Source organism: Odontesthes bonariensis, chromosome 18, assembly GCF_027942865.1.
Source record: "Odontesthes bonariensis isolate fOdoBon6 chromosome 18, fOdoBon6.hap1, whole genome shotgun sequence".
NCBI classification, from domain to species: Eukaryota; Metazoa; Chordata; class Actinopteri; order Atheriniformes; family Atherinopsidae; genus Odontesthes; species Odontesthes bonariensis.
Window position 1 is genome coordinate 11,121,605 of NC_134523.1, and position 27,151 is coordinate 11,148,755.

At 39.4% G+C, this 27,151-nt stretch overlaps 1 protein-coding gene across 1 annotated transcript in view; it reads right to left on the bottom strand.

The window, feature by feature from the left end:
* gabbr2 (gamma-aminobutyric acid (GABA) B receptor, 2) overlaps positions 1 to 27,151 on the bottom strand; it is a 179,393-nt gene that overhangs the window by 54,827 nt on the left and 97,415 nt on the right. The window contains exons 5-12 of the mRNA XM_075449751.1: positions 25,342 to 25,407; positions 24,848 to 25,036; positions 24,293 to 24,535; positions 14,786 to 14,846; positions 6,661 to 6,741; positions 2,693 to 2,843; positions 2,242 to 2,374; positions 1,077 to 1,184 (exon numbers count right to left, since the gene is read on the bottom strand). Of these exons, the coding sequence (XP_075305866.1) occupies positions 1,077 to 1,184; positions 2,242 to 2,374; positions 2,693 to 2,843; positions 6,661 to 6,741; positions 14,786 to 14,846; positions 24,293 to 24,535; positions 24,848 to 25,036; positions 25,342 to 25,407 (1,032 nt within the window). The remainder of the gene's footprint in view (positions 1 to 1,076; positions 1,185 to 2,241; positions 2,375 to 2,692; positions 2,844 to 6,660; positions 6,742 to 14,785; positions 14,847 to 24,292; positions 24,536 to 24,847; positions 25,037 to 25,341; positions 25,408 to 27,151) is intronic.

Consider the following 27,151-nt stretch of genomic DNA (forward strand, 5'->3'; position numbering starts at 1 on the left):
TCCTGGATAAGACCTGCCATGTTTATCTTACACGTGCCAATGGATATGCCTGTGGCAAAATTAGGCAGTAGTTATCATGTGGTTTAATGAGCCAAATTCACCAATGAGAAACTTAAACCTGATAGCATAATCAGAACTGTAGTATATTCCACAAAATTCCACAGACATAAATATCTGAGAAAGGGAAAATGAGCTAGTCGCCCCTATCATTAAAAATAAATAAATAAATCATACTTTTCAATTTTGAAGAATACACAGAAATTGCAAACAGCTCTAACTGCGACCACGGCCTACAACAGAAGGTCAGTTGGCTTGCTGAGACCATCAACTTCAACACATCACAAAGTAGACTGCAGACCACGTAGATCTTTCAAGTAATTACTTTATCATATCTGTGCAGCGTTGGATTTATTTTGAGTCGAATGGAGTGCTGCATCTCAGACACCTTTGAAAAATGTTGAGTGAGACAAGAGTATTGTAACAAGAGGCTTTGACCAACTCCACTTGCAACTTGACCTGTTAGAATACAGTTGATCTTTAGTTAGATTTAGGTGCAGAAATCTTTTGGTGAATTTCATGGTCTGAGTTGAAGCAAACCATGTCAGAGGTTGTGGGTGTGACATAACTGATATCCGTCATTTCAATTCTGTTATGGTGAAGTTAGGCTGCTGAGTGCATTTTTCAAGCCAGACACAGTATGTTGTAGCATCCTTTATATACTGTAGAATCCAGGAGGTCTATGACACCCTATGGCATGGTAACAATTAGTTTATTCATAGTAAGATCATTTGAGAGGATTTGTCAATAATCTGGATACAGCTACCTATTCAGTTTGCGTGAGTAGTTGTGTCCAAACATTTGACATATGTGGTATTGTATATAAATAGATGCATACATATTTGAATATCAATGGAAAATTTGAAAGCACATTTTCAAGGTGCAAAAATGCTTGTGTTGATAGTTGAAAAATAATCTTAAAATGATAAAGATATAGAATAAAGACAAACTCGGATATCGAAAAATACCCCCAAATATTTGGTTATTCATATACTTATGACCAAATAGTTTTTAGGTACCTTCTTTTTCATCTTCACATTTTTGAAGATAGCGTGCACCCTCCAGGTCTTGGCAAACATGGCGCCGAAAGCTGTCGTGTATCCAACAATGAGAATCCACGTCCGGACCTGACGGAACAACAAGAACACACATAATTGTGTCATGTTGTAAAGTGGTTATTAAGGCTAAACCTAACATCTAATCTGACAGACTTCGACTAGATAAGTTCAGTCAAAATGGCATTGTGAGACAGTCTAAAAATAAGAGGCTGTCAGATTTATTCTCTGTCTCCCAGAGCACTGGGAGAACATAATGGACCACGAGGCTGTCACACTACAAAGAGCATTTCATCTTAATAAAAAACTAAATGAGGGACTCTTATTGTTTTCTTTTGAACAAAGAGAGTACTGATGTTTTCTAAAAGGCCAAAAAATTTCAATACAACCAAGAGAAGCCAAATATAGCTGCAAAGTCTTCACGAGTGCAGAGTTATATGCTTCAGTGTTAAATGCTACGTATAAAACAAGTGTTTTAAGCACTTATCTATGCGTAAACCCCAGCTGCACCACATATGCAGATACTGTCTACATGTGATGGCTTGCTTTGCAACAAAGCTTTTTCCAAGTAATAGCAGCACAAGATGTACCCTGTCTGATTTTACTTTGGCATGCATGTGCATGTGTTAGTCTCAGTATCTGGTAGGGTGCTCTCTCAGTGGAGACCAGTTATTATTGTAATTAGAACTCTTTAATTAATCCAGTATCTGCACAGTCGCACAGTAATGCTACCTGGGGGTAGACACTTAATGTGTTCAATGCTAGCCTGAGACCTGCAAAGAGATTCCATCAGTTTTCTCCTGATCACATAGTGCATTTGAGAAGGCATTCAGCACTCTCCATATTTGAGCAAATGTGACATATATTAAGTAAGCAAAAATGCAAAATGACTTCAAGTTCATTTTAGAAATGTAATATATTGAGTGTTGTGAGTGTGAATGAAACTAACATGATTGGAACTCAGGGATAATAGTAAAAAAATAAATATATTATCTTTAGTATTTGTGTGAGCCCCTTTAAACTGACAAAGATAATTTCATGGCACTATCATCACCGAATATGTTGGGGATGAAACCTCAGTCAACATTCAGCACTTTATCTGTTACTGAAATGTGTTGAAGCAACTCACAGTGCACAGGGTCTCAAACTCCTTGTCAGAAACAAAACCTCCATCCAGGCCGAAGAGGAAGATGGAGGCATAAGAGAGCAACCCTCCTAAGATGATCAGATTGTTCATGTACGGACTGGACATTTTGATTAGTCTGAAAGAGAGGAGTGAAAGCAAAAATGTTTAAAAAGAAAAAGAATGGAGTGTATTCAAAAAATAAATGTGGGATATTCTTATATAAAATATAATCTGAAAGAAGAGTATTTCAACAGAAAGATCAAGGTTAAACATAGTTCTCATGTGAAAACTCTTCACTCTCACAGGAAACCTCTGACTTTCACTCATCTGTCAAATTCCTCTCCCTTAACACCAACCCCTAATTCCTTTTTTTCTTGCACCGTATATTTACCCTTTTCACCTTCATCCAGTCATTTATTCTGAAAGCTGTACTTCACCAATGCCAGATACTCACCTGTGGTTTCGGTTTTTGATGTTGAAGAACAGAAAGGCCCCAGCCATGAGCATGCCCAGTATGGTTATGGTGGACAGGATGCTGTACAGTGGCACATTGATGTGGCGCCGTTGTAAACGCACAAATGTACGATCCTTAGGAGGCTCCACACCTATACGACAGAAAAAAAAACATATATATTTTATTTATATTCTATCCCAAAATAAATCTGAAGCATTTCATAACCTTTAAATGTTTTTTGTTGCGCATTGTTATTCATAGAAGCATAGTCTATTTGCACAGCTGTGCTTTTTCTGGACATTTTAACTCTCACCAGTAAGATTTCTCAGTTTACTTTGCATGGTCATCCTTCAAATCTATTACCTTTCATCCACAAAATGGTGACACTGCAATAAATATTAATATTAAATATCAAGTTATTTGAGATCCATTTCCAGGTCCTCAGTTTGACCCAGTTGTGCTAATGTTTTTCGATGCGCAACATTCAAGTTACTGCGGTTATATCCTGCATTTTCTTATCATTTGCTCTATTTTTCTCCCGCCACTGTGCCAATCGATCGCAGTGGCATTACCTTACTGTGGTCAGGAATGTGGAAACAAGCTTTCATTCTTAGAGCTTCTGTATGTGGGGCAAACGAGAGAAGATTGAGCATGAGTGGTGGTGGGGGGTAGGGTAGCCCGAAGGATCAAACAAATTACAAAGTATGTCAACAAAGGCAAACGTAGCAGAGGTGAAAAATGGGCTCGTAAATAATTTAGCTCAGAGACAGTTTAAAGTGTTAAGCTAGTGAACTAGTGTTCATGGATGAGTGAGTAAGTGTTGTAGAGAGTTTGTGGACAAGTGGACAAAAGAGGAAAGTATTAAAGTGGAACATTTTGGTCCTCAGTCTGGCCCAGAAATATTTGGACATTGATACAAATATGTGATGTTTGTGACTGCAGGTAGTCACTGCCTGCAAAGCAGTCTTGACAAATAAGTGAAGATCACATTTCTTTCCTTTGTTTTCATTTATGTTCATTTGCCCAATCATCTTTAATTTCCTAAAAGACAGGGTACATAAAATAATAATTTGTGGGATTTGCAATAACTTAAACATTATGCAGCAACAGTTGAGGTGTATGTTGACAGATGAACTATAGGTAATACAATGACTGTATACAATGACTATATATATATATATATATATATATATATATATATATATATATATATATATATATATATATATATATATATATATATATATATATATATATATATATATATATATATATTAGTGGTGGGCCGTTATCGGCGTTAACGTGCTGCGATAATTTGAGAGTCTTATCGGGCGATATAAAAAATATCGCCGTTAATCTATTCTCAAAGTTGGGTTGGGAACTGGGTCAAAATAGTTAGCCTAAGCAAACTGTGATGACTTTTACCTTGATATTTTAGCTCGGGTGTGGGCTGATGTACTTTGTCTGCCGTTAGGTGTGATTAAAACAGAAGAACGCCACTTTGCAGAAGCCTGTGCTAGGCAGTTTATGGAGGTCGCTAATCTGTGGGGGATAGTTGACAAAATCTGCTCTGTTGGAACAGACAGCGCTCCTAATATGGTGGCCGCAGGGAGGATACTGCGCGTGTGGCGCAACAGAGACGCACTGCACACAACGCTATCTCAACAGCAGCACCACCTGGCCCTCCCAACAAGTGCTGAATATGAGAAGTTGGCGAAGCTAGAGAAACTGCTGGAGCCATGCATGTGAATAAGCTGGTCTGACCTAATGCTGCGTGTTCACCAAGAGCGACCTCGCTGGAGAAGCTTCGCTTGAGAATTTGCTTTGGTAGCTCGTGACGTCACATTTAGAAAGTTCAATTCTTAAAGGCCCCGCGGCTGTGCAGCACCCCCGCGGAAAAAAACATGAGGAAAGTGAGGGCAGGGACACGAATAAACGTTTTGTTATTTACAATTTGTTATACAAGATATACATCACGTTACAAATGATGTAAAACTACATTAGGTACACCTGAGAAGAGCAGGAATAGCAGAGGCAGCTGTGAAAAAGAAACTAAATACGAAATAAAATCCGAAATACAACTTAATTGCAGTGAGAAAGGTATACGTGGGGTTACTACACTATTGTATTGAAGCACTCGACACGGCAGTTGCAACAGTCTCATGATTAAACGACTATTGTTTTGGATAGGAACTAAATTTTACACGTCTGTTTCCGCGAACCCCGCGGATTGCCGGACCCCTGAATAAACCATTTTAATCTAGATTAATCTAGATTAATTTCAAGATTTCAGTGAGATTAATCTAGATTAAAAAAAATAATAGTCGTTTAATCATGAGACTGTTGCAACTGCCGTGTCGAGTGCTTCAATACAATAGTGTAGTAACCCCACGTATACCTTTCTCACTGCAATTAAGTTGTATTTCGGATTTTATTTCGTATTTAGTTTCTTTTTCACAGCTGCCTCTGCTATTCCTGCTCTTCTCAGGTGTACCTAATGTAGTTTTACATCATTTGTAACGTGATGTATATCTTGTATAACAAATTGTAAATAACAAAACGTTTATTCGTGTCCCTGCCCTCACTTTCCTCATGTTTTTTTCCGCGGGGGTGCTGCACAGCCGCGGGGCCTTTAAGAATTGAACTTTCTAAATGTGACGTCACGAGCTACCAAAGCAAATTCTCAAGCGAAGCTTCTCCAGCGAGGTCGCTCTTGGTGAACACGCAGCATTAGGTCAGACCAGCTTATTCACATGCATGGCTCCAGCAGTTTCTCTAGCTTCGCCAACTTCTCATATTCAGCACTTGTTGGGAGGGCCAGGTGGTGCTGCTGTTGAGATAGCGTTGTGTGCAGTGCGTCTCTGTTGCGCCACACGCGCAGTATCCTCCCTGCGGCCACCATATTAGGAGCGCTGTCTGTTCCAACAGAGCAGATTTTGTCAACTATCCCCCACAGATTAGCGACCTCCATAAACTGCCTAGCACAGGCTTCTGCAAAGTGGCGTTCTTCTGTTTTAATCACACCTAACGGCAGACAAAGTACATCAGCCCACACCCGAGCTAAAATATCAAGGTAAAAGTCATCACAGTTTGCTTAGGCTAACTATTTTGACCCAGTTCCCAACCCAACTTTGAGAATAGATTAACGGCGATATTTTTTATATCGCCCGATAAGACTCTCAAATTATCGCAGCACGTTAACACCGATAACGGCCCACCACTAATATATATATATATATATATACATATATATATATATATATATATATATATATATATATATATATATATATATATATATATATATACATATATATATATATATATATATCTCATACAATCCCAATTCAAAGGACTGCATTATGAAAATACACTGCCTGCCCTTCATCGGGCTCATTTTCATACATGAGTCCAGACATTACAGTAATCCCATTGACAATCTCTAGGATGTACTAGAAAGGACTTTACAAAGTGGTCCAATTCCTTGATGATCAATTCAAGTTCTTGGCAACAGATTTGTCCAACTCAAGTGGGAAATGAATGCTGTGATGATGAGTAAGCTTATCAAAACTAAGTTAAAGATGAAGCTAAAACTGGTTAGGTAGTGTATATAGAGTTCTTGACTTCATTTTTATATGATTATGGTTCGTGTAGGTCCCATTTCACCATAGTTGCGCACTGGCTCCCAAAGAATAGCTACAATTCAGGATAATACATCGTCAATCTTGCAGTTAAATGGCACCAGCCTGTTAGTTTGAACCTCCAACATTATGTTGGACTTGTGGCTACCCATAAAATGCAGGTAGAATATTGGTGGATGCTGTTGCTTCGCATCAATAGAGCATTAATGAGAGTCAAGGGAAAAAACAATTTTTTTTTTTTTGTGTAAGAGTACATCTTTGTTTCAGTCAGACCCACATTTCTCTCCTGTGATTTCTGCCTTCAAACATGTTAACACTGTATCATACCTTGGAACCTGATGGAGTTGTTGTTCAGTTCAAGCACATCAGCAATTGCATTGTACTCGCCCACTTTCGCTTCCTGACCCTCTGCGGAAAGTAAAAACAAACAGAAACACAAACATGTTGGCATTAAAATCAAGGTATGCACTGAAACCGTCAACGTTATACATTTACAACGGAAAATACAGTTAGAAGAACATAAATGTCTGTAGCAAATATCAAGACAGTCCAATGATGGTCAACAGCCAAAAAGTCTTCATGATGGTTACAGCAGTTATGAGGCGCCTGGCCTCAGCTCGTCTAAATAAAAGTAAACCTTCATGGAAAAGAAAAAAAACATCTAAAAAAAAGGTAAAAACCCCAGTATGAAGAAAATTGACTTTCAGTTACTGACAGAGAGTAACTGGACTTAGTGAGATGTAGTAGCTTTTTTGCGTAGTTTTGGGGCGAACTTGGGATGAAGATGCCATTTTAAGAATGCTTAATAGCAGGTCATTGAACATTTTCATGGGGAAGAAAAAAAAACAAAAAAACCCACAAATTATCACTCAAAGCAGAGCATTTTAACCATCATTGAATACATCCGGAGGGGATCTTTCATTATGTAAGGAGGTGCTAAAATAATGGTCCATGACCATGAATACAAAGTAGCTTCAAATTTTAATGCAATGACTTGAAGAAACTGTGAAAGATGTTACTTTGGATGAAAAAGTCAAATTCAGACAGTAATTTGACACAGTGAATCCCACCACATTAAGAACCTCAGTGAAACTTTAACAACCTCCATTCTCCTTGACATAGATACCACAGACGCTTTCGAATTCTTAAATGATAGTTTCCATTTGCATCTAAATAGGGCAGAAAGTGATTCCCCTGCATTATATAGTTTGAATTACTAGCTTATTTGACCTCATTGAGACCCGAAGGACAATAAAAAGCAGATATTACAGAAACTAGCAAACAATAAAAAGCTGACATGCAGCAAGCGCACACTTAAATAATCACTATGACAAGAATCTGACTAAAATGTTGAAGGAGACAATAATGTAATTATGCTTTGTAATGTAGTCATATTTTGATCTTAACCACAATCGACTGAATATTGGAGGTCACATTTCCAAGGTACATTGAAGGGATTGTAAAGGTCTGTAAACCTCACCCTGTAAATACCGCTGCCTCTCCTGAGTTACTCTCAAACACAGAAATATTAGAGTTTAGTTTTCTCTTTCAGAAACAGCGATGAGTCTCTCGGGTATAATATTGGAAGAAGCATGACCTTGTCAGACAAACTTGGGCTTTCACTCTCAAAGATTACGCCCCCAAAGTTTACACCAGAGAGGAGAGAAGAAGGGGGTGGGAAGAAGGGGTTGATTATCCTGATTCTTTTTTGTAAGCAGTATACTCAACCTGCAATTTGTTCTCCTATGCATGCAAACATTTCTCAGCTCCTCCCCATTATCACTCTTCCAGGCACACTGAACTCTCAGGCAGCGTTCTTGACAAGAAAAATTACAGAAAACCTCAGATATTTCTGCATCACAGGGCACCATGCCCCCTCTCTTCTTTACTCTTGGTGAATTGCCACATTTGATCTTCAATTTTCAACAAAGCTTCACCAAATGTTGACAATATCACAACTCAGCGTGTATGCTCCAACCCTACCATCCGACAGTAAGACTAAAGACTCCTTTTACCAAGCTCTGGATGAGGCTCTCTGTCGGATCCCAAAGAGTGATAAGATCCTCTTGCTTGGGGACTTCAACGCTCGAGTTGGATGGGATAGTGGTGTATGGAAGGGGGTGCTTGGCAGACATGGGGTTGGTCAGGTCAACTGAAATGGCATGAGGCTACTCACCCTCTGCTCCAAGCACAACCTGACCATAACTAACACCATCTTCCAACAGAAGAACAAATATAAAACATCATGGATGCACCCACGTTCCAAACACTGGCACCTGACTGACTACATCATTGTGAGGCGTTGTGACATCAAGGATGTTCTCCTAACACGGGCCATGAGAGGTGCAGAATGCTGAACAGATCACCCCATGATAATGGCCAAGTTCCTCATGAATGTGCACCCCCCCATGCGGAAACGTGGGCCCAGAAGGAGGCGGTTAGACTGCGCCCGCCTGGAAAACACCACGATTAGGAATGAGTTTCGTCGCTCCCTGGCTGAGAAACTAGGGGAGCTAGAACTCCTCCTAAGTGGTGAGAGTGCCACAGAACAATAATGATCCACTGTTACTACAGCCCTTCAGGAAGCAGCAGCCCAATCAATTGGATTCAAAAGCAAGAACCATCAAGACTGGTTTGATAAAAACTCTGAGTTCATCCATAACCTCCTAAGCAGCATACAAAGCACATCAGGAAACCCTAAAGAACCCCTCTTCCAGCACCATCAGACAGAGATGGCAGAGAGCGCAACGGGAAGTGCAGGGAACTCTGCGAACCATGCAGAATGTGTGGTGGACAGAGAAGGCACGTGAAATTCAGTGATTCGCCAATAGAAATGATATGCACAACTTCTACAACACAGTGAAATCCATCTACGGCCCAACAAGTCACTGCATCACTCCCCTGAAAACAGCAGATGGGTTTAAAGTCCTGAAAGACCAGGATAGTATCCTAGTCACCCAGCTTCTCCACAAGGATATTGAAGAGAAGAGTGGGGTAACGGTAGTGTATAGGCTGGATGGTAACCTCTTTAATATTAGGAGGCTGCAGGCAACAACCAAAGTGCACAAAGTGAGGATACTTGAATTACAGTATGCAGATGACTGTGCTCTTGTATCTCAATCTCCACAAGACCTCCAGTCTGTATTAGATACGCCTGCTGTACAGAAGGATGGGGCTGACCATCAACACCGCCAAAACAGAGGTAATCTGCCATTGGAGTGGCAACATCCCACCCACACCCCCTGTCTTCACTGAATCTGAGGAAAAACTGGCAGTTGTTTCATCCTTCAAATACCTGGGGAGCATTATATCTGAAGACAACAGCAATGACATGGAGATCCAGAATAGAATAAATCAAGCATCAGTGATCTATGGGAGACTCAGACGCCGAGTTTTTCAGAACAAAAAAATTAATTTAAGCACAAAAATCTCTGTCTACCAAGCAGTCTGCATCACCACGCTCCTCTACAGCTGTGAAGCCTGGGTTACCTACAGCCGTCACATCAAGTCCCTTGAGCAGTTCAACATCCACTGTCTACAGTGCATCCTCGGAATTACTTGGTGTGACCGAGTGCCACACATGGAGATCCTCCGAAGAATAGGCTGCAAAAGTATGGAGGCCACAATCACTCAGCACCAACTGCGATGGCTGGGGCATGTCATAAGGATGCCCCACAACCGTTTGCCCCGCAGAGTGTTGTATGGCCAGCTACAACAAGGACAGTGCTCTCCTGGAGGCTAGAAGAAACGCTTTAAGGACCAACTGAAAATGTCGCTCAAAAAATGCAACATAAAACCTGGAGACCTGGAGAATATGGCTGCTGACCGCAACACCTGGCGGCAGCTGTGTCTAGAGGGGACCAACACACTGGAGGAAGAAAGGACTGCCAGGAGACATCAAAGAAGGCTCAGGAGAAACATGCCCACACCCATGACTGCCAGCTACATCAGCACCATATATACATGCCCCACCTGCAATAGAACCTGCGGATCCAGGATTGGGCTTTTCAGCCATCAAAGAAGTCACCGGTAGAGGACAGAAGTGGACGTCAGCAATACGAGACCGTTTTAATAAGATAAACAAACACAAACCCATCAGGATTTTTCTTCCTCGACCTTGTTAGGACTGACCGCTAACGGTGTTAATGCTCATATTTTGTCCATTTGCCTTGTTAAAGTCTACAAAAAAGACAGGATATTTATTAGCATCCTACCTTTGAGATGATAAAATACTATTAGAGAATCAGAGCATTCTGTCAGAGATTGGTAGCTAAAGGTTATTCAGTTCAATCAATTGTTTACTTGTTAATGTACTTGTTCTGCAGAATGAATTTGATGACATCACTAACAATTTCCAGATATAAAAGCTTTGTTATAATCAACAACTTAACTCTTGGGAACTGAATGACATCACTCAAATAGTTTTAGCTGCTATACAGATCCCGACTATGCAGGAGCTATCTTAAATCTTAATAAAAAAGGTAATTTATCAAAGAAAATTCCAAGATCAGAAAGACATGGATGAAATAATTAAATGTCTGTTTAAAATGTATAGTACTGTATAAAAGCAAACCTTGAAGGAGCAAAAGCAGACGTTTTAAAACGATATGTCAGAAGATGCTCTGTGTAACTGTCAAAGACCTGCAGGAGTACCTGATGAGGCAGGAACACAAGCACCAATAAGAGTAAGAATACTCCTTATCATCTGAAAACCTGATGCACCTCAAGTTTGACCAAAAAGCTCTTCAAAAAAAAAAAAACAGTCGGTCAAGAGATGTGTCTGATGTAAGAAGGAGAGAGCCCTACTACAAGCAGAATGACATCCAAAAAGTCAAGCATGGAGGAAGATCTGTAGAGATGTGAATGGTATCTTAGCTTTCTTCAGATACCATGTCATTTTCAAGAAGAATGTGACGCATTCATTGAAGCTTTTTCAGTGGACTGGTAGCAAAGCAATCATAAGGTATGTCAGTCAACAAAAGATTGGATCAGGAATCGTTCTTGGAATGTCAGTGAGTGATAATCTCAGCTCGCAGATTTGAATCCCTCTGAATATCCGTGCTGGTATTTAAAGAAAGCTGCTTCAACAAAGAAACCAAGGAATGGGAATTTTGCAAGCTTTTTTGCACAAAGAACAACTAAAGCCACCAAAGAGATGTGTCAGAATATCGAGAAAAAATTAACGGCAACTGTTATTAGAGGTCATATGATGGAACTGTGCGCCTCTCATTTATCTGTTAATTACAGTGGAGAAAACAGTTCAAGCCCACATCAAAAGTCAAATCAAATATCAAAAATAGAAAAACAGCAGTAGCATTATAATGTATTTACAATTATAAATATTGCAGGACTGGGTTTCTCTGAGTATTCTTTCATAGAGAAAAATTTTGATGCAAATTGTCATCTACATAACTACAGTAGATTGTTAAGTAGTAACAGCTGTTAATCTCTGGCATTATGGATTAGATGTACAATTAAGCTTGATTAAATATGTGAAATACCTTAAATACTAAGCAAACTGAGTAAACAATAGCGCTAAAAATTGGTTCTTAATATTGTTGATGCCAAGAGCTTGTTAGCATTATTTTAGGCTCCTTTCACTGGTTGTGAATCTTAATTTTTCTTTTTTTCTTTAAGGCATTGCTGATCAAATCTGAAGCATTTCATGGCTTGGCTCTGAGCTATACTGCTGAATTTATATTCCCAAATGAGCAAGAGTGCAGCCTAGACTCAGACAGGACTATTCCAGCTGTTTGTAAATGTGATAAAGATCATTTGGAGTGTTTTGGGTTTTTTTTTTTTTTTTTCCTGAGTTCGGCAATACTTAGTTCACTTTGGTACTCAGTTCATTTTGGTCTGTTTTGTGTCAGTTATGTAAAAATATCAACAGAAAAAAACCTGCTTTTTCAAAAAGCATTTGGGTAAGGTTCAATTACATTCTTTTGAGCTATTCAAGTTAAAAGCACTTTGAGATTACTATTGCCTCAAGGTATAGTGGCGACAGCAGCAGGGGTGTTGCTATTTAAAATTCTAGTAGAGGATGATGGAGAAGCAGGAAATTAATTACTACTTAAGGCTGTGTGTTGTAGATGGTGTATCTGTTAAGATCTTAAACATCTTCACCAACACACACATTGTGTCTTTACCTTAAAAGATAATATATTATCGAATGTCTTCTCCTCACAGAATGATAAAGGCCTTGTTTCCTTATCTACAATGCCTGGTGGTGTGGTGATTTAAAAATCTGACTGACTGTGACTGCAATCATGACCTCTGGTAGAGAATTATCTCTTGAGAGAGAAAGGGGGAATAAGAGTCATAGAGGACCCTGACTAAAAAAGTCTGACAGGATAAAATGGAGGATCAGAAGCTGTGTACAGATGATAGGGTTGTGTTTAGGATCACTCCCTTTTGAAATATTCAAGCTGGGGCTGCCCCTCCTTTCCTCTTAACTCATCTCAGGCTCTTGTGTGGTGTGTCAAAAGGGTGACAAATTCACAATCTCTGACGAGTGAAGATGAAGTGAAGGTTGAGTAGGGATGAAGGAGATATAGGAGGAGATTCCTATAAAAGGGGGATTGGACGCAGGAAAGTGTACGCTAGGGTCAAGTTAAATTACAAGAAGGGTAAGACGGACACACAAAGAAAAGAATGAGTCTTAAATTAATAGAAATGTGTTGATAATGGTTTCTTGTCATTACATTTCAGGGAGAAAAAAAAAACACAAACACTTCCTTTCCTTGACTATCCAAAGCTACCACCTCCAAATTTATACAGGTGACCCAATCATCTCCAAGCTAGCTGGTCAACTTAAACTGTAGACACACACAGAGCTGCATATGAACCAAAGACTGTGTGTAAAAGATGGATTTATATTACCACTTGGGACACAAAGCCAATAAAGAAGTGCCTTAAACTTTAATACCACTGCTGTCTGCTGGATCATCACAAAAAACTGGCTTCAAGACTCCCATTCAAACAGCATAAACTTAATTCTAATGGTCGTTCTAATAATATTTCAAAATCAAAACATACAGTATATTAAGTCTCAAGGATGAATATTTTTGTCCAATCAGCCCTCAGCCCTTGCTCCTAATGCAGTGCAATGATGACAACTGTGTCCCAAACGAAAAACTTCAAAACAACAGTCAACAAAGCAATGGGGGACTTCACAGTGACTATATACATCCTACAATCTAATAAAATAGCACTACTATACTGCACTTACATGTGTGAATTTTCTTCACTCTGCTCTATGTGATTCAGTCTAAGCTAGAACAATAAGCAGCTTAGCATCTGAATATAGCTTAGCCTATAAAAACACAATTGTTGTTGAGAGAGAGAGAGAAGATAACTCAATGAAGTGTAACTGCAGAATTAGCAATGTGACAGTTATGATTAAGGGATGCAAGTTTTGCATATTGGACTGGCTCTTGTTGTTGATGAACAGATAGGATAGAATAAGGCGGACTTAGACTTGCTCCCTTATTAGACTGGGTACCGAAAATAAAATAAAATAAAAAAAACCTCACCATACATCACTACTGTCCCATATATATGTCTACTATTCTCACAGAGAAAACACATCACAGCCAAAGGGATCAAGCCCCTCTGCAGCCAGGCAGATGCAGTCAGGCAGATAAGATGGTTAGGCAGAGAGGACTGAACAGCACCATGCTGCTGCGCTACATACGGTCTGGGAAAGCTTGGAGCTGGGAATCCCCTGCATCAAGATGCAATCTCTGGGTTATTCTCAGGAAGTCCTGCTGGCTCAAAAACAACCATGTGATGATGTCATGATATGAAAATAATGGGCAATTTTTCCCAATGCTATAACTCTGTGTTCATACAAACATTCTGCAGCCACAGAACAGACTGAGCACATTGATTTAGAGTTAATCTAACTAGCAGCTAAATGCAGCCCTGTATAGAAAGGATTGTGGAGACTTTCTTCATTAGAAACAGTCTGAAATAATTCATGTTCTTTGCAAGCCATTGCTGCCATCTAAACAAACATCTGAAAAAAAAGAAGAATGCAAGTAAAAACCATATGACCTCAAAAAATATGAAACGTATCAGCCTCATATTCTTGTGACTTTTATTCTTTAGCTTTTCTTAAACCCTCTCGTTAGGATCCATTGTTTCATATGCCAAACAGTTGTTATAATCTTGCCAAATTTCTGAAAGACTTGCGGGTCTTAATGGACACACATGTGAGCAGTTATGTATAAACATAATGTGGTAATAATTTTATCATTATGTGACAGGCTACATGAAGAAAGCACAAAAAATACAGTTACATAAGAATGGCAAAGCGTAGCTTTTGGAGCACTCAGAAACAACAATGTGACTGAGTAACAATAAGAAAACAAGGAAAACAGAGGCTCTTATATACCATGCAGAATATGAAGAGAAATACATAAAGTGATAAGGCATTAACAATGTACAGTACCTTGAAACTGGTTGAATTTTATGGTGCCCATCCTCTCTCCATTACGAAACATGACTTGACCCTAAAAAAAAAAAAAGAAACACACAAATATGTTTTTAATATTACACTGAAAACCATTTTTTTTCCTGTTATTAAACCATTTTATGTTGCTGAAGATTTGCACAAAGCTGTTAGGTGAACACAGCAAGAGTTGAGGAAATCTAAATTTATGCACAGAAGTGTTGGCAGAGTCTTAGCCCTAATTTGATTAGAACTGGCCAAATTGATCTGTTTTTAGAGGTAAACAAAATTATCCTCTAGCCAATTCATTTGCTAATATCCTTAGAACAACATCAGATCAGCAGGGCTGCCTGATTCAACTGTGTTTGCACACTACGAGATGGTGCAAATTGAGGTTTAGACATCAATAAAAAAAAACAGTTCAAGTAGCGTGTCCCACATTTGTCCAAAACAAAAAGTTCTCAGTCAGTGCAAATGAGATTTATTTCCAATTCTTACTTCTTAATACAGACAGAAGGATGTTCATCGGTCAGGCAACATGGAGAACTGAAACTCTCATAATCCAAAATAAATACAGAAATATATAAATGGCTTTAAAAAAGGAGGTTTTAATGATTATAAATGCTACTAAAGCTAAATAACAAGTTTGCAAAAATAATAACACAAAATGTGGAAGAAATCAGAAATATTTTTTTTTTGCTTTATATCATTTAAGCTCGTGTTAATGTTGTCATTTATTTCCTTTGAGACTCAGTTTTCAATTCAACTTTTCTTGTTATTACTGTATTTATTTCTGTATAACTTTCCTTTACATCCCATTGATCTATTGATTCCCTTCTAATGATCTTTTTCTTCAATTTGTTTTGATTTCACCATACATTTTCTTCATCTGATTTTTGTAATTTATTTAATTTTTAGATGCATTTACTCTTGTTATTTCTCTTTTGTATTTTCTGCACCTTTTTGTTTCCCCAAGCCCCAGCAAAGTAAGCTATTTTAGCCAGGGAGCCTTTGGCAAACACACAGGACAAAAAGCTTCTGAACTTTTTTGATGAGATATTTTCATATCAATTGTGCTTCTGTCACTTTATCTCCTCCCATATTTTCCATCTCTTCTTCTGTATTCTCATTCCCACTGCATGTTCTCTTTATCTCTCTCTCTCGCTTCATCTACCAAGACTATTCAATTAATTCAACCCACCATCTGCTCCGAGAGCTCCTTAATTACGCTTTTAACTGGGTTTACATATTAGCTGTTGGCTAACAAAACAGGTGAGAGACAGACACACAGACAGATACAGATAGAGAGATATAGTTTGCATATACTGATTAAACGATAGCTGGAGGGGAAAGGTGGGGGTCCTGGATTGCTAATTTTCCCTTAAAAGATGGCAAGCTTTGAAGAAGCAGAACAGAATCCACTCCATATTCTGTGCGGCATCTTTGATGTTTGTCTAAGTGTTTGTATGTGGCTCTGTGCGTATGCACTTAATGTGTTGTCACAATATGCCTACGTACTTGTATGTTTCACAGATAATGTATACATATGTAAGCTTCTCCTGGGATACAGTGTCCAATACCTCTTTGACAATAGTGATGTACAATTTATGCTTTACTACTTGTTCTAAACAACTGTGTCTCTCCGACTCGTCAATATCCTTTTGACACGCACAGCTCTTTTCTACACTATGCTATACAATTACGTCTAAAGTGCATATCGCTGTATACCTCAGTTCAGTTCATTATCCATTACATTGAGACAGCTCTGGTTTGTAAACAGGGTCAAAATATGTGGGCTGAAAACAGGGGAACTAGCATTGAAGCCCTTGTTGTTCCAAGTTTCTAGAGCAGCTGCATGCAACACATGCTCTCTCTCTGCATTATTATTACCACAATAATTGCCCTTCACATCAGGAAACGTGGAGCTATCACAAACCTTATTGAAATGATGTGTAGATTTTTTTCAAAACAGTCTGAAGTTTGAAGAATAGACAAAGCATGTCAAACGTATGCAGAAGGACTGACTGACAACCTTATTTGAAACTGCCCATACTATGAAGACTAAATCAAGAGAGCCTCTGTCAACAAGGTGTCATGCATGCTATCATGTAATTGAAGCAACCTGGTCTTGCTCCAGTGGCTCAGATAAGTGTCCCTTGTCTAGTATTCAAAGGAGTTTTGTTATGTGTAAGTGGTAGCTCATGAAGTAGTCATCGTGTTAAGCCATGTGTGTGTTTGAGATGGTGTCTGTCTGAGGTGAGATGGCGGCCAGGTATCACTTTGTCAGAGAGGGTGAGAATGCAGTCAGGGACAACAGAGCTGGGGTCAAATGAGATGTCAGTCTGTGGGCTGCAGGTGTGACATCCTCTGGGTTTTCGTGGTTTCAGATGAAACACAGCTGATGCGAGTCCAAATGTGATGCACACTCATACACACAAATATGACCACACTTTTAAAGAGAAAACAGATGCCTCAAGCTGTGACACTCACTATTACCCAGAACGACACAGAAACCAACATGATGACCAGTGACTACAGATAAACAGTAAAACAAACCTAAACAGTCACTCTTCTCATCCTACAATTACAGTTTGATGTGTCTCCGTGCGGCCCTTTCTGAATTTTCACTTTTATCATTCTGTGGTTCTAGCGGTGGTTCTTCCCTTTTGTGGCCCTGACAGCAACTAGGTCGATAATGCAGAGCCCTCAATGATCACTCTCCTGCTGCTGAAACTGTCTCAGTTACCGATTCAGCAGCAGGACTGAGATCAGTGCAGAGTGAACAGAGTTCCGACCCATGAGACATGTATTTACACTGCAGACACGGGATCAAATCATGACACCGGTACAGACACGCGGTTCAAGCCAGAGTATGATCCCATGTGATCAAGCACATGCACACACATGATATTCAAACCAGGGTAAAAATGCCAGAATTTGCCACTGCAATAACGCCTGTACATTCATTTATTTATTCATCATTCTGCTACAAGTAATTATAATTCGCAAGCAAAACAAATGATATGTGTAACAGCTGCTTTTGAAATCTGAATTTGATAATAGTATAAAAGATGTATGCAGTGTTGCGAGAAGGGAAACTACCTTCCATAGCTTGTGTGCCAATTGTGTGCTATATACAGTGAGCACTTTAAATATCTTAAAAATACTTCACTGCATAACTACATAACATACTGCAGCTATCTAGTCAATTATGCTGTGATCATTTCTGTTTCCTATGAATATGTATTTTGCAGATAAGTAAAATTAGACACTGTTCAAATTAAAAAGATAAATTGACTCATTCAATTCTACATCACTCACATCACTTCTTTTAGATAGCAAACTATCCCTCTATGACGAATCCCTGAAGTATTAACTAAGTACCGCATATTTAAGTTCTGTGATTAAGCAAGATATAATGGACAAATAATACCTTAGTTAAAGGATAACTGCGGTATTTTCAACATTAAGCCTCTTTTCTGAGTCGTCTGCAATGTTTTAGAACCCCCCTCACCGCTTTTTTGATGTTTACTGCTGTCTCCGGTATTTGCCTAATTTTGATTCATCTCAACCTGCTTCAGAATGGCAAGTCATGTGCATGTCTTAAAAGGTCCGTAAAAGCACAATAAACATCCGTTTTCAAAATCATCAACTCACCGGAGTGGTTACTGGTGTGCACTGGTAATCCATATCAAATTTCGTTGCGAAAAGTTGCTTCTGTTGTGTTTTATTTGGCAGCTCGTTCATACTATTTTCTTAGCCACCTCACAGCCGTGGATAAACTTCCGCTATCAACGTAATATCAACGAACATCCAGTCTTCAATAGAACTCAATGGGATTTACAAAATGTCAAATAAAACACGACAGAAGCAACTTTTCGCCACAAAATTTGATATGGATTACCAGTGCACACCAGTAACCACTCCGGTGAGTTGATGATTTTGAAAACGGATGTTTGTGGTGCTTTTACGGACCTTTTTGGACATGCACATGACTTGCCATTCTGAAGCAGGTTGCGATGAATCAAAATTAGGCAAATACCGGAGACAGCAGTAAACATCAAAAAAGCGGTGAGGGGGGTTCTAAAACATTGCAGACGACTCAGAAAAGAGGCTTAATGTTGAAAATACCGCAGTTCTCCTCACTGCATGAAAAGAGGGATTTGCGGGTGTATGTGGCCCCTTACATGTCCGCATACGTTGAGCCCCTGCATTTGCGGTGGTAAAAGTGAAAACTTGGCCCAAATTGTCGCAAATTGACCTGGCAACTGCTCCCCCATGCCCCCCTCCCCTCCCCTACTTAGGAGAGCCTTTAATATGTAAATGCCAGTGATCAGGTCAGGAGCTGCCACAGTCATTTTCAAGTGGGGTGGGGTGAGGTGAGGTGGGGGGTGGGCAGGCCTGTTTCTACATGTTCACCATCACCTCCAACTCCAGCCAAGTTTGTTGCTGTGTTGTCTTGAAAAAGAAGAGGTGCACGCTGTCTGCTGGTGACAGGTGATGCATATCTGTTTTTTTTTCTCCCAAACACCTCTTTTGTAACCGCTTTTTGTGGGCAAAATTCAAGGATTCAAGGATTCAAAGGTTTATTGTCATGTGTGCAGTTAGAAACGTGTTTCCCTGAACAAAGAAATTATTTTCTTTGTTGCCCGCACTGGATGTCCAAATGTATAATAATGAAGATAAGATAAAGATAAAATAAGCATGCAACAGCAATATTCTAAAAGGTTTCTTAAATAAAATAGAAATAAAAATATAGAAATCTGGCCTGTATACATAATGTGCAGTAGTGCGCTCAGTGTTTTATTGTGTATGGCTTAATTCGGTGTCACAATGGTCACAATATCGCCGAGGTCTTTTCTTTCTCCTTGCGGAGTCCATTTTTGTGTCAACACAGTGCAAATTGCCAGCTGTGGTCAGACAACATTAAATAGCAAAAGGACGGGAGGTTGTCTCGCGAGTATTCCGTGTAATGACGTATACGCATATGATTGGTGGAGCTTAACGGCTCGCATAAGCTCTCGTTCAATCACGTATGAGAAACATTGTGTCGTGCAGTGTAAACAAAAAGTTTAAGGAGCAGATCTGGCGGCAGAAAGGCAGACAGAAATCGCTGAAAACTGCCCTGGTATGCGGAATACAATGGGCTGGAAGACTACTTGCTTTCAACTCCCCAGCAACTCTCTGCGGGTCTACAGGTTTGTGTGTTTTTTTCTACTTGCACATGACCATTTGATTGTTTAATTTTAGTCTTGTTGACACTGTACAGCACTTGGGACAGTTCTCGCTGATTTTAAATGTGCTGTATATTAAACTTACTTACTCACTTGCTTACAGGCAGATAAAATGAAAGTCCTGTTGAATGCTATGACCGGGATGTCTCGTATGGTGGCCAGCACCGTGGATACGGTCGTGGAGACGGTGCTGGAGGGAATGGACCAGAGATTCGCTAGGTTGGAGGCAAGATGGCCGTCGAGAACGGACTGAAGTTACATTCCAGAGAAGTTGAAGAGCGCAAGAGAAGGCGGATACAGAATCCGAAAACCGCGGTAAGAGTAGGTTATTGACTGTGGCTTTAGGCTAAACTCAACTTAATTGTGTCCATCACGTGAAAACCAGTGTGAGTTGCTTTATTTAAAAAAAATGAATTTCGTGTTTTCAATTTATAGGAAGCAGTTCGCCGCCTGCATAACTCACCGTGGCATTATAATCCAGGTCAAGGGTAAGAATAAGTGAATGTTCTCCCAATATCTAGTTGAGTTGGACCCGATGTTACGTTAATGCAGTTTTTTTTATTAACCATAGGCCTGTTGTTTTTACAGGCTACTGTCACCTCACAATATGGATGTAACGAGTCGCTTGAAGGAGGCGGTGGCAAACAGTCCGAACTTCAGAGAGGCAGACGGGGACACTATCGAGGGTGAGCGGCGCTGACTTTTACCACGGCTGGTACTGATACTTTTAAGCACTGGTCATTTTATTCATTCCTCTTGTTTGTTTGTTTTTAGCTGCGTGACGGACCTGTGTGCTGTGCTACAGGCGCGTCTTGAAGCCAACCCGAAATACTCACAGTCTCACCACAGAAGAGTGAAAGAGAGTAAGAACATATACGCTGTCAATATGACTTTTGTTACTTTATAGACAAGTTGTCAATATGCTGTGCATGGATTATTTATTGGTTATTCCAACAGCTCCCAGAAGCCAGCTTCTGATCCAGGATGAGAACGTCTGACAACTCCGCAGACTCTGCAGGGACCGGAGGAATGCGAAGAATGCGGATTCCAAACGGCGGCGTTTAGGCTTATTGTGTATATTGTAGGCTACAGCAGTGTGTGTATATAGTTTTCAATTCTTTATTATCAACATGGTTCTTATTACAATGTAAGCTATGTACATTGTGTGGTGTGGCAATAAAAGCGCTTTAAAAAAAAAAAAAGTTTCCTTTTTCATTCTCAATAGATTCACGTCATTCATGCCTGCATTAGCCTAGTCATAGTGCAGCTTATAAGAATGACGTGAATATATGAAGTACACAAACATCCCAGGAATATTAGTAATCATAATCACAATTATTAATCATAATTGCTGAATGATATGCCCATATAAAGTATGCATATATTAACCTTATTGGCCAATGGGCGGACAGCTTTGCAGGAGCTTTTTCATGTAATCACGTGCCTTTTTTGTCCAATACCAGCGAGGCCAGTGAGAGGTCCAGGCACTCTCACAGCGGGGTGCTAATCGCTGGGCCATTAGCACCCCGCTGTGAGAGCCCGCCGCGAGCCGGGTTCGTTTCCGTCGATTTTGTCGCTCAACAAACTTAAAGTTTGTCTGCCTGCAAGCGCCCAGGTGCGTCCGAAAATTAGGCAAATTCGCGGAAGTTCACTGCCGTCCACAGTGACACAAATCCCTCTTTTCGTGCAGTGCCTTTAAGCACATCTTTTATTTTTGAAAATCTTTTTGAAGATTTTTAGAGAACACTGTAAGACAGCCCTTTCACAAATCACCACTAAAATGTAACAAATACTTGTAAATTCTCTTATACTTTTGAATGGTTGTACTGATTTTTCTCTCTTTGTTTTTACATCTTTTCTTGAGTAAAGGACTTAAAGACTTAGCAAAGGGATTAACAATGCAAATCAGGGTTTTTGTGACAGTTCAGACAATGGAAAGGATATAATGTCAACATGTTTTAAAAGCAACCAAAAGAGAACATTGATTGCTCTTTAGCACAGAATTGCAAGATCAGACTTGGATACAGAAGATGGAGAAGATGCATGATGAATATTGGGAGCACACATTTTGGTGAGATGAAACCAAAATAAATCTGTTAAGTTTAGATGGGGTCCATCATGTTTGGTATGACCTTGGCCAAGATCACCACAGGAAATGCACAGTCCTTATAGTGAAGCACAGAGGTAGTAGTTTGATGATATGGGGCTGCATAAAAGATACACGAAAGGCGTGATCTAAGTAGCTTTTAGTATTGCGATTCATTTGCAGTGAAAGTAAAAGCAGAGACCTTTAAGATTTGCACTAAAACAGAACTGAATCAAAGGCAAAGATTGGTACAAGAATTGATTCTGCTGGCTGGCTAGATAAGTCACGCCTTATCGCTGCAAAAAGGCATCCTTGTCCAGCTGTTGCAGTTATTGTTACATGTAATATACAGAGACTAAATAGAAGGGGATAAGCTCCACATCAGCATGTGCTTAGACACAGCATCAAGGAATGAGCAGTATGATGAAAGTGTCATTGATAAGAGCAACATGTTCCATCATCCTGGTTTGCCCTTAAGTATACATGTTAATTTGGCTCTGTGGCTATCTTGGTTGTTGGTTTAGAGGTATTTCAGCATCACATTAACTTCAACCTCAATTCCGTTACTCAGCTTCACACAAGATATCAATGTGCATGAAGGCAGGGGCCTTGAATTTATTGTGTGAAAATAGCTGATGATTCTCAGTCTCCAAAAGCTTAGCAGAGGAGTAATGATCCAGCTTGATAATGATGAAAAGTGTAAAAATAAAAAACATGTACAAGAAAATTGATGCCTCCCTAGTTTCTTCTACATCAAAGAGATTTAATAAAAAATAAGGTGATAAGGTAATCCTTAAAAAAAGAAGACATATCAAGCCCTACAATGAAAGGTGTTCCGACTGTTGCCTTGAATTACAAATGCCTCTATTACTAATATAGTACATTTATTCTGATAATTTTTTACTTTCACATATTAACAACTGACCTCCTGTTCAATTTAGAAAAAAACTAATTTTTCAAAGGTGATAGAATATTGAATCATTTGAATTTTGAATGATATTGCGCGGACATTACCACTCTTGTCGATGACTTTATTGAAGAGCAATATGAATCAGTATCTCAACAAACAAACAATATGCTACACTAGTCTAACAGCAAAACCGGACATTGTTCTGTTTTTCTGTGTCTAGACAAAAAGCGAATGAAACGATATTTCACCATTCCTGCTTTCAATGCTTCTTTGAGTCCCAGAGGAAAGACTCAATGTCTGGCTGCTCCTGATCAGCAGCCCTGAGAAGTCTGTGCTGAGAGAGGTGAACATAGAAGGATGAAGAATAATAACTGAGCATTTGATGTCAAACTGCAACACACACATAGCCCCTGGGACCTCAGTCACAAAAGATCTCACTATAATACAAGTCTGTAGCTCCGGCTTATTTCCATAAAGGCTATTTTCTCTTGCCATCTGACTTCCTTGCCCTGCTGATGTCTATAACATTTATAGAACACAAAATCTCTGTAATTCTAAGTTTAGTTTTTTTCCCACCTATTTTCATACCATCTTTTGCAAACTCAGGTAAACATGAATGAATGATTATGATAGAATACAAGCAATGTCCATCTGTAGCGTACGGTTCTGCATACCCACAGGCTGCTCAGGCTGGGAGCAGCATGGTGTCCTCTAATAATGGAGTAGCCTTTACAGGGAAACAGAGGATATCCTCAAACAGCTCAATAGTAAGTGAGATTGAGCGTACACTCCCTCACCCTCACACACACAGACAGACAGACAGACATACAGGAGACGCACAGCTTTAAGCATTGCCAACCGAATCAATCTTAAAAGCAGGGAAGTTAGTTTGTAACTCTAAATGACACAGCTTTAGGGTTCATTCAGAAGCAATTATGACCAAGTGACACCTGCAAACACGATTGCAGTTTTACAGTGCACTGATTCATGCCTCCATTTTCTGCTACAGTCAACCCTCTACAAAACAATTGTAAATTTAGATATTGTCATTAAAGCTCAAATACTTCAAGGTACCTCCAAAAGACACTTCAGCAGCATATTGGTCTGTGGCTGTTATTGGGTTAGAGTTAGGTTGAATACAAGTCTTTCTCTCAAATATTATATCAGGTGTTCTGATATCTACACATGTAGTACAAATGTAGGTGATGTAACAGAAACCCATTATTTGACTGCACCATACTTTTTTTTTTTAAACAGCAAACTTGTCCATAACTTACCGTAACCCCAAAGAAGTTGGTCTCATTCATGACATCCAGCACCATTTTTCCTACTTCACGGTCATCCACGGTGAAGTTGTGGTAAAGGTTTTGCCTTTGTTTTATCCGGAGCAGCTCCATGACTCTGGTCAAGGTTTTAGCAATTACCCAGATCCCATCATAGGCAAAGCCATGATACTTGCTTGCTTCCACACCTTTCTGCTGAAGCTCTCTGCTGTACTCCCTCTCATACTCCTTAGGGGTCTGAAATGAAGTGTGTGAGAGACAGTTAAAGCTCAGAAAAATGTCCATCTGCTTACTATAAACAATGCTTTTATTCTGTAGAAAAGCAAAAGTGTTCTAAGTGCCTCGAGGTGAAATACTGATTAAGCTTGAATCTCCTTTTCAATTAAAAACATGTATCTTGAAAAACGTCTCTTTTAGTAACTGGGGGCTGGTATTTTAAGTGTGTTTCACCTTCATTCCTAACAATCATTCTCACTTGTTTTCGGCCTCATGTCTCATATAATACATTCACAATAAGTTCTTTGGAGCACAAAGGTTGGTGTAACTCACCCTGCCAGAGATTCCCTTGATTTGCCGAGCGCTGAGCGGCTCAAAGTCCACACTGATGTATCCCTCCATGGCTGTGAGAAGCTTCTTGGTGGTGCAGTTAGTTGTGTTAGCCTGTTCCCACCAGTTGCCCTGGTACCATCCTGGGATAATCCACTGGTATTTACTGCCAAACATGTTCAAGTTATATGCCTGTGAGGGGCAAAAAAAAAGGATACAGAATAAAGCATGATTAGAAATGTTTAACCCCTCTAACTCCATGTTATAGACTGTCCCTCGAAGATCTAGTGATAGTAAAATATGAAAATTCCAAATAATGTAAAACTAATAAATGATGTGGTATAATGAGAAATACCTTTCTTATTTATTCTATTCTAATTTCTGATAAAATATTCACACAAATAATTAAAGCCAGATTAGTGAGACACTAACAAATAGCATCATCACAGTGGACCTCTAAGATATCATGTGTAACTGATGGTGTGTCCAGAACTTACACAGCAGAAGACTTTGGAGGCCAGGTTTTCGTCAAACTGGCCAATTATGATTCTCACATCATTGTCCTGTGAAAAAAGAAGGATTCATTTCTTGAGTAAAATCTCCCTTAAGCAAAGTAGCACGGTGACAAATGCAAGATCCATAAAATTAAACTTATATTGTAAAATCAGGATTATGTTGCACCTTTTTCATCCAATTTATTTATTTTTTAAATGGTCATTCATTGACTTTTAAGAGCCAATACTGTGCTAATTTTCAGATTCAGTTCATCATTTTATTTAAGATGCCAACTACATGGGGTTTATGTGCCAAAGAAAAAGAGACTGAAGTGTGTCGCATAAATTTAAAGAGAACATAATGTGCACATAAATGAACATAAAGTCTAGTTCTTTACACTTGAAATTTCATTTCAACCTCCATTAGGGGAAAAGTGTATCTGCTTTGGGATCGATATTCATTTGTGGGATGCCGTCATCACATCAAGCCATGTTTTTTTTTGACATTGTCATAAACTCCATGAGTGGTTGCAGAATATGTGGAATCTGAATGGGGGAACCATAGTGGAGAGGATGAAGCTATACTAAATTACAAAGTCCATTAATAACAAAGACAGTGTCAGCAGGTAGAATGGCTCACCCGCCAGGCTGTAGCACAAATTTGCTTGGGGATTCAGAGCACAACATGGCCTGGTGATTGACTGAGTAAATAATTCAGATTGCCTCGGTGGAAATACAACATTTTTCATGGTGGGAAAAAAAAGATCAGGCTCAGCCATTTAGTGGGGCATATGTATAGCACAAAACTGCGCACGGGTCTGCATGTGTAAACAAGCTCTTGATCAAAAGCAATTGAAATACACGCACAGAAAACAATTCAAAATTGCCCAAAATTGAATCAAATATTACTGACAGAGTTTTGATGAATGCACATCTGTACAAGGCTGGAAATAATGCGGCGCACTGACAGAAGCTTGTTGTCGAGTCCTAATTCATTCTTGGCAGTGCAGACAGACGGTAACAACATTTAAGTCTGTTTTCACAAAGCAATAGAAACCCACAGACTTAAATAAATAATAGATGTTACTGAACATCTAACTAGATGGTCGACCTGCAGACTTAGTGTTTCTTCGTGCTTTTGAAACGGACATTACTCCAATAAAGTCAAAAATACGTTAAAACCTTTCAAAGTCATTGCTGAATTTGAGAAAGCCATGGCAACAAGGATTTTACTGTGATAAAAAAGTCAAGTGAAGGTGGCTTTAAAATAAAAAATAGAATAAATACTGTACATGAAGTGACCAACACCAGCCGTAATTTCAGGAAACCTATGGAATCCTTCACTTATTCTAGATAATGAGAGACCATTACAAATACAGTTCATTAAGTCATCCCTTAGGCAGTCCCAACCATATGGCCTGCATCCTCAGATCAGAGAGGGCAACTAATCACTGTCATCTTACTTCTACCACTTCTCTGGAGAGAACATATCAGAGCCAGAGAGCATGCTGGGATATTTAAGGAGTATTTTGAGTGAAACCATCTCTATTTCACTGCTCTGGCATCTTTGCACCGTGTATACAATGTATGAAGATGAGCAAGATGGGTCGATAACATTTCTAGGGTTTGCTTTTGTCTTTTTTCCTGTGTGTTAGTGTTTGTGTATGTGTCTGTGTGTGTGAGACATGCCAGCGGCTACTAAATAATGCTGCTCTTCCCTGAAGGAAAGGCACTTAACCCAAATGACTCCAGATATGGCCAACGGCCACAGTCTCAGTATAAATTCAAGCCTGCCTGGCAACAACATGAAAGA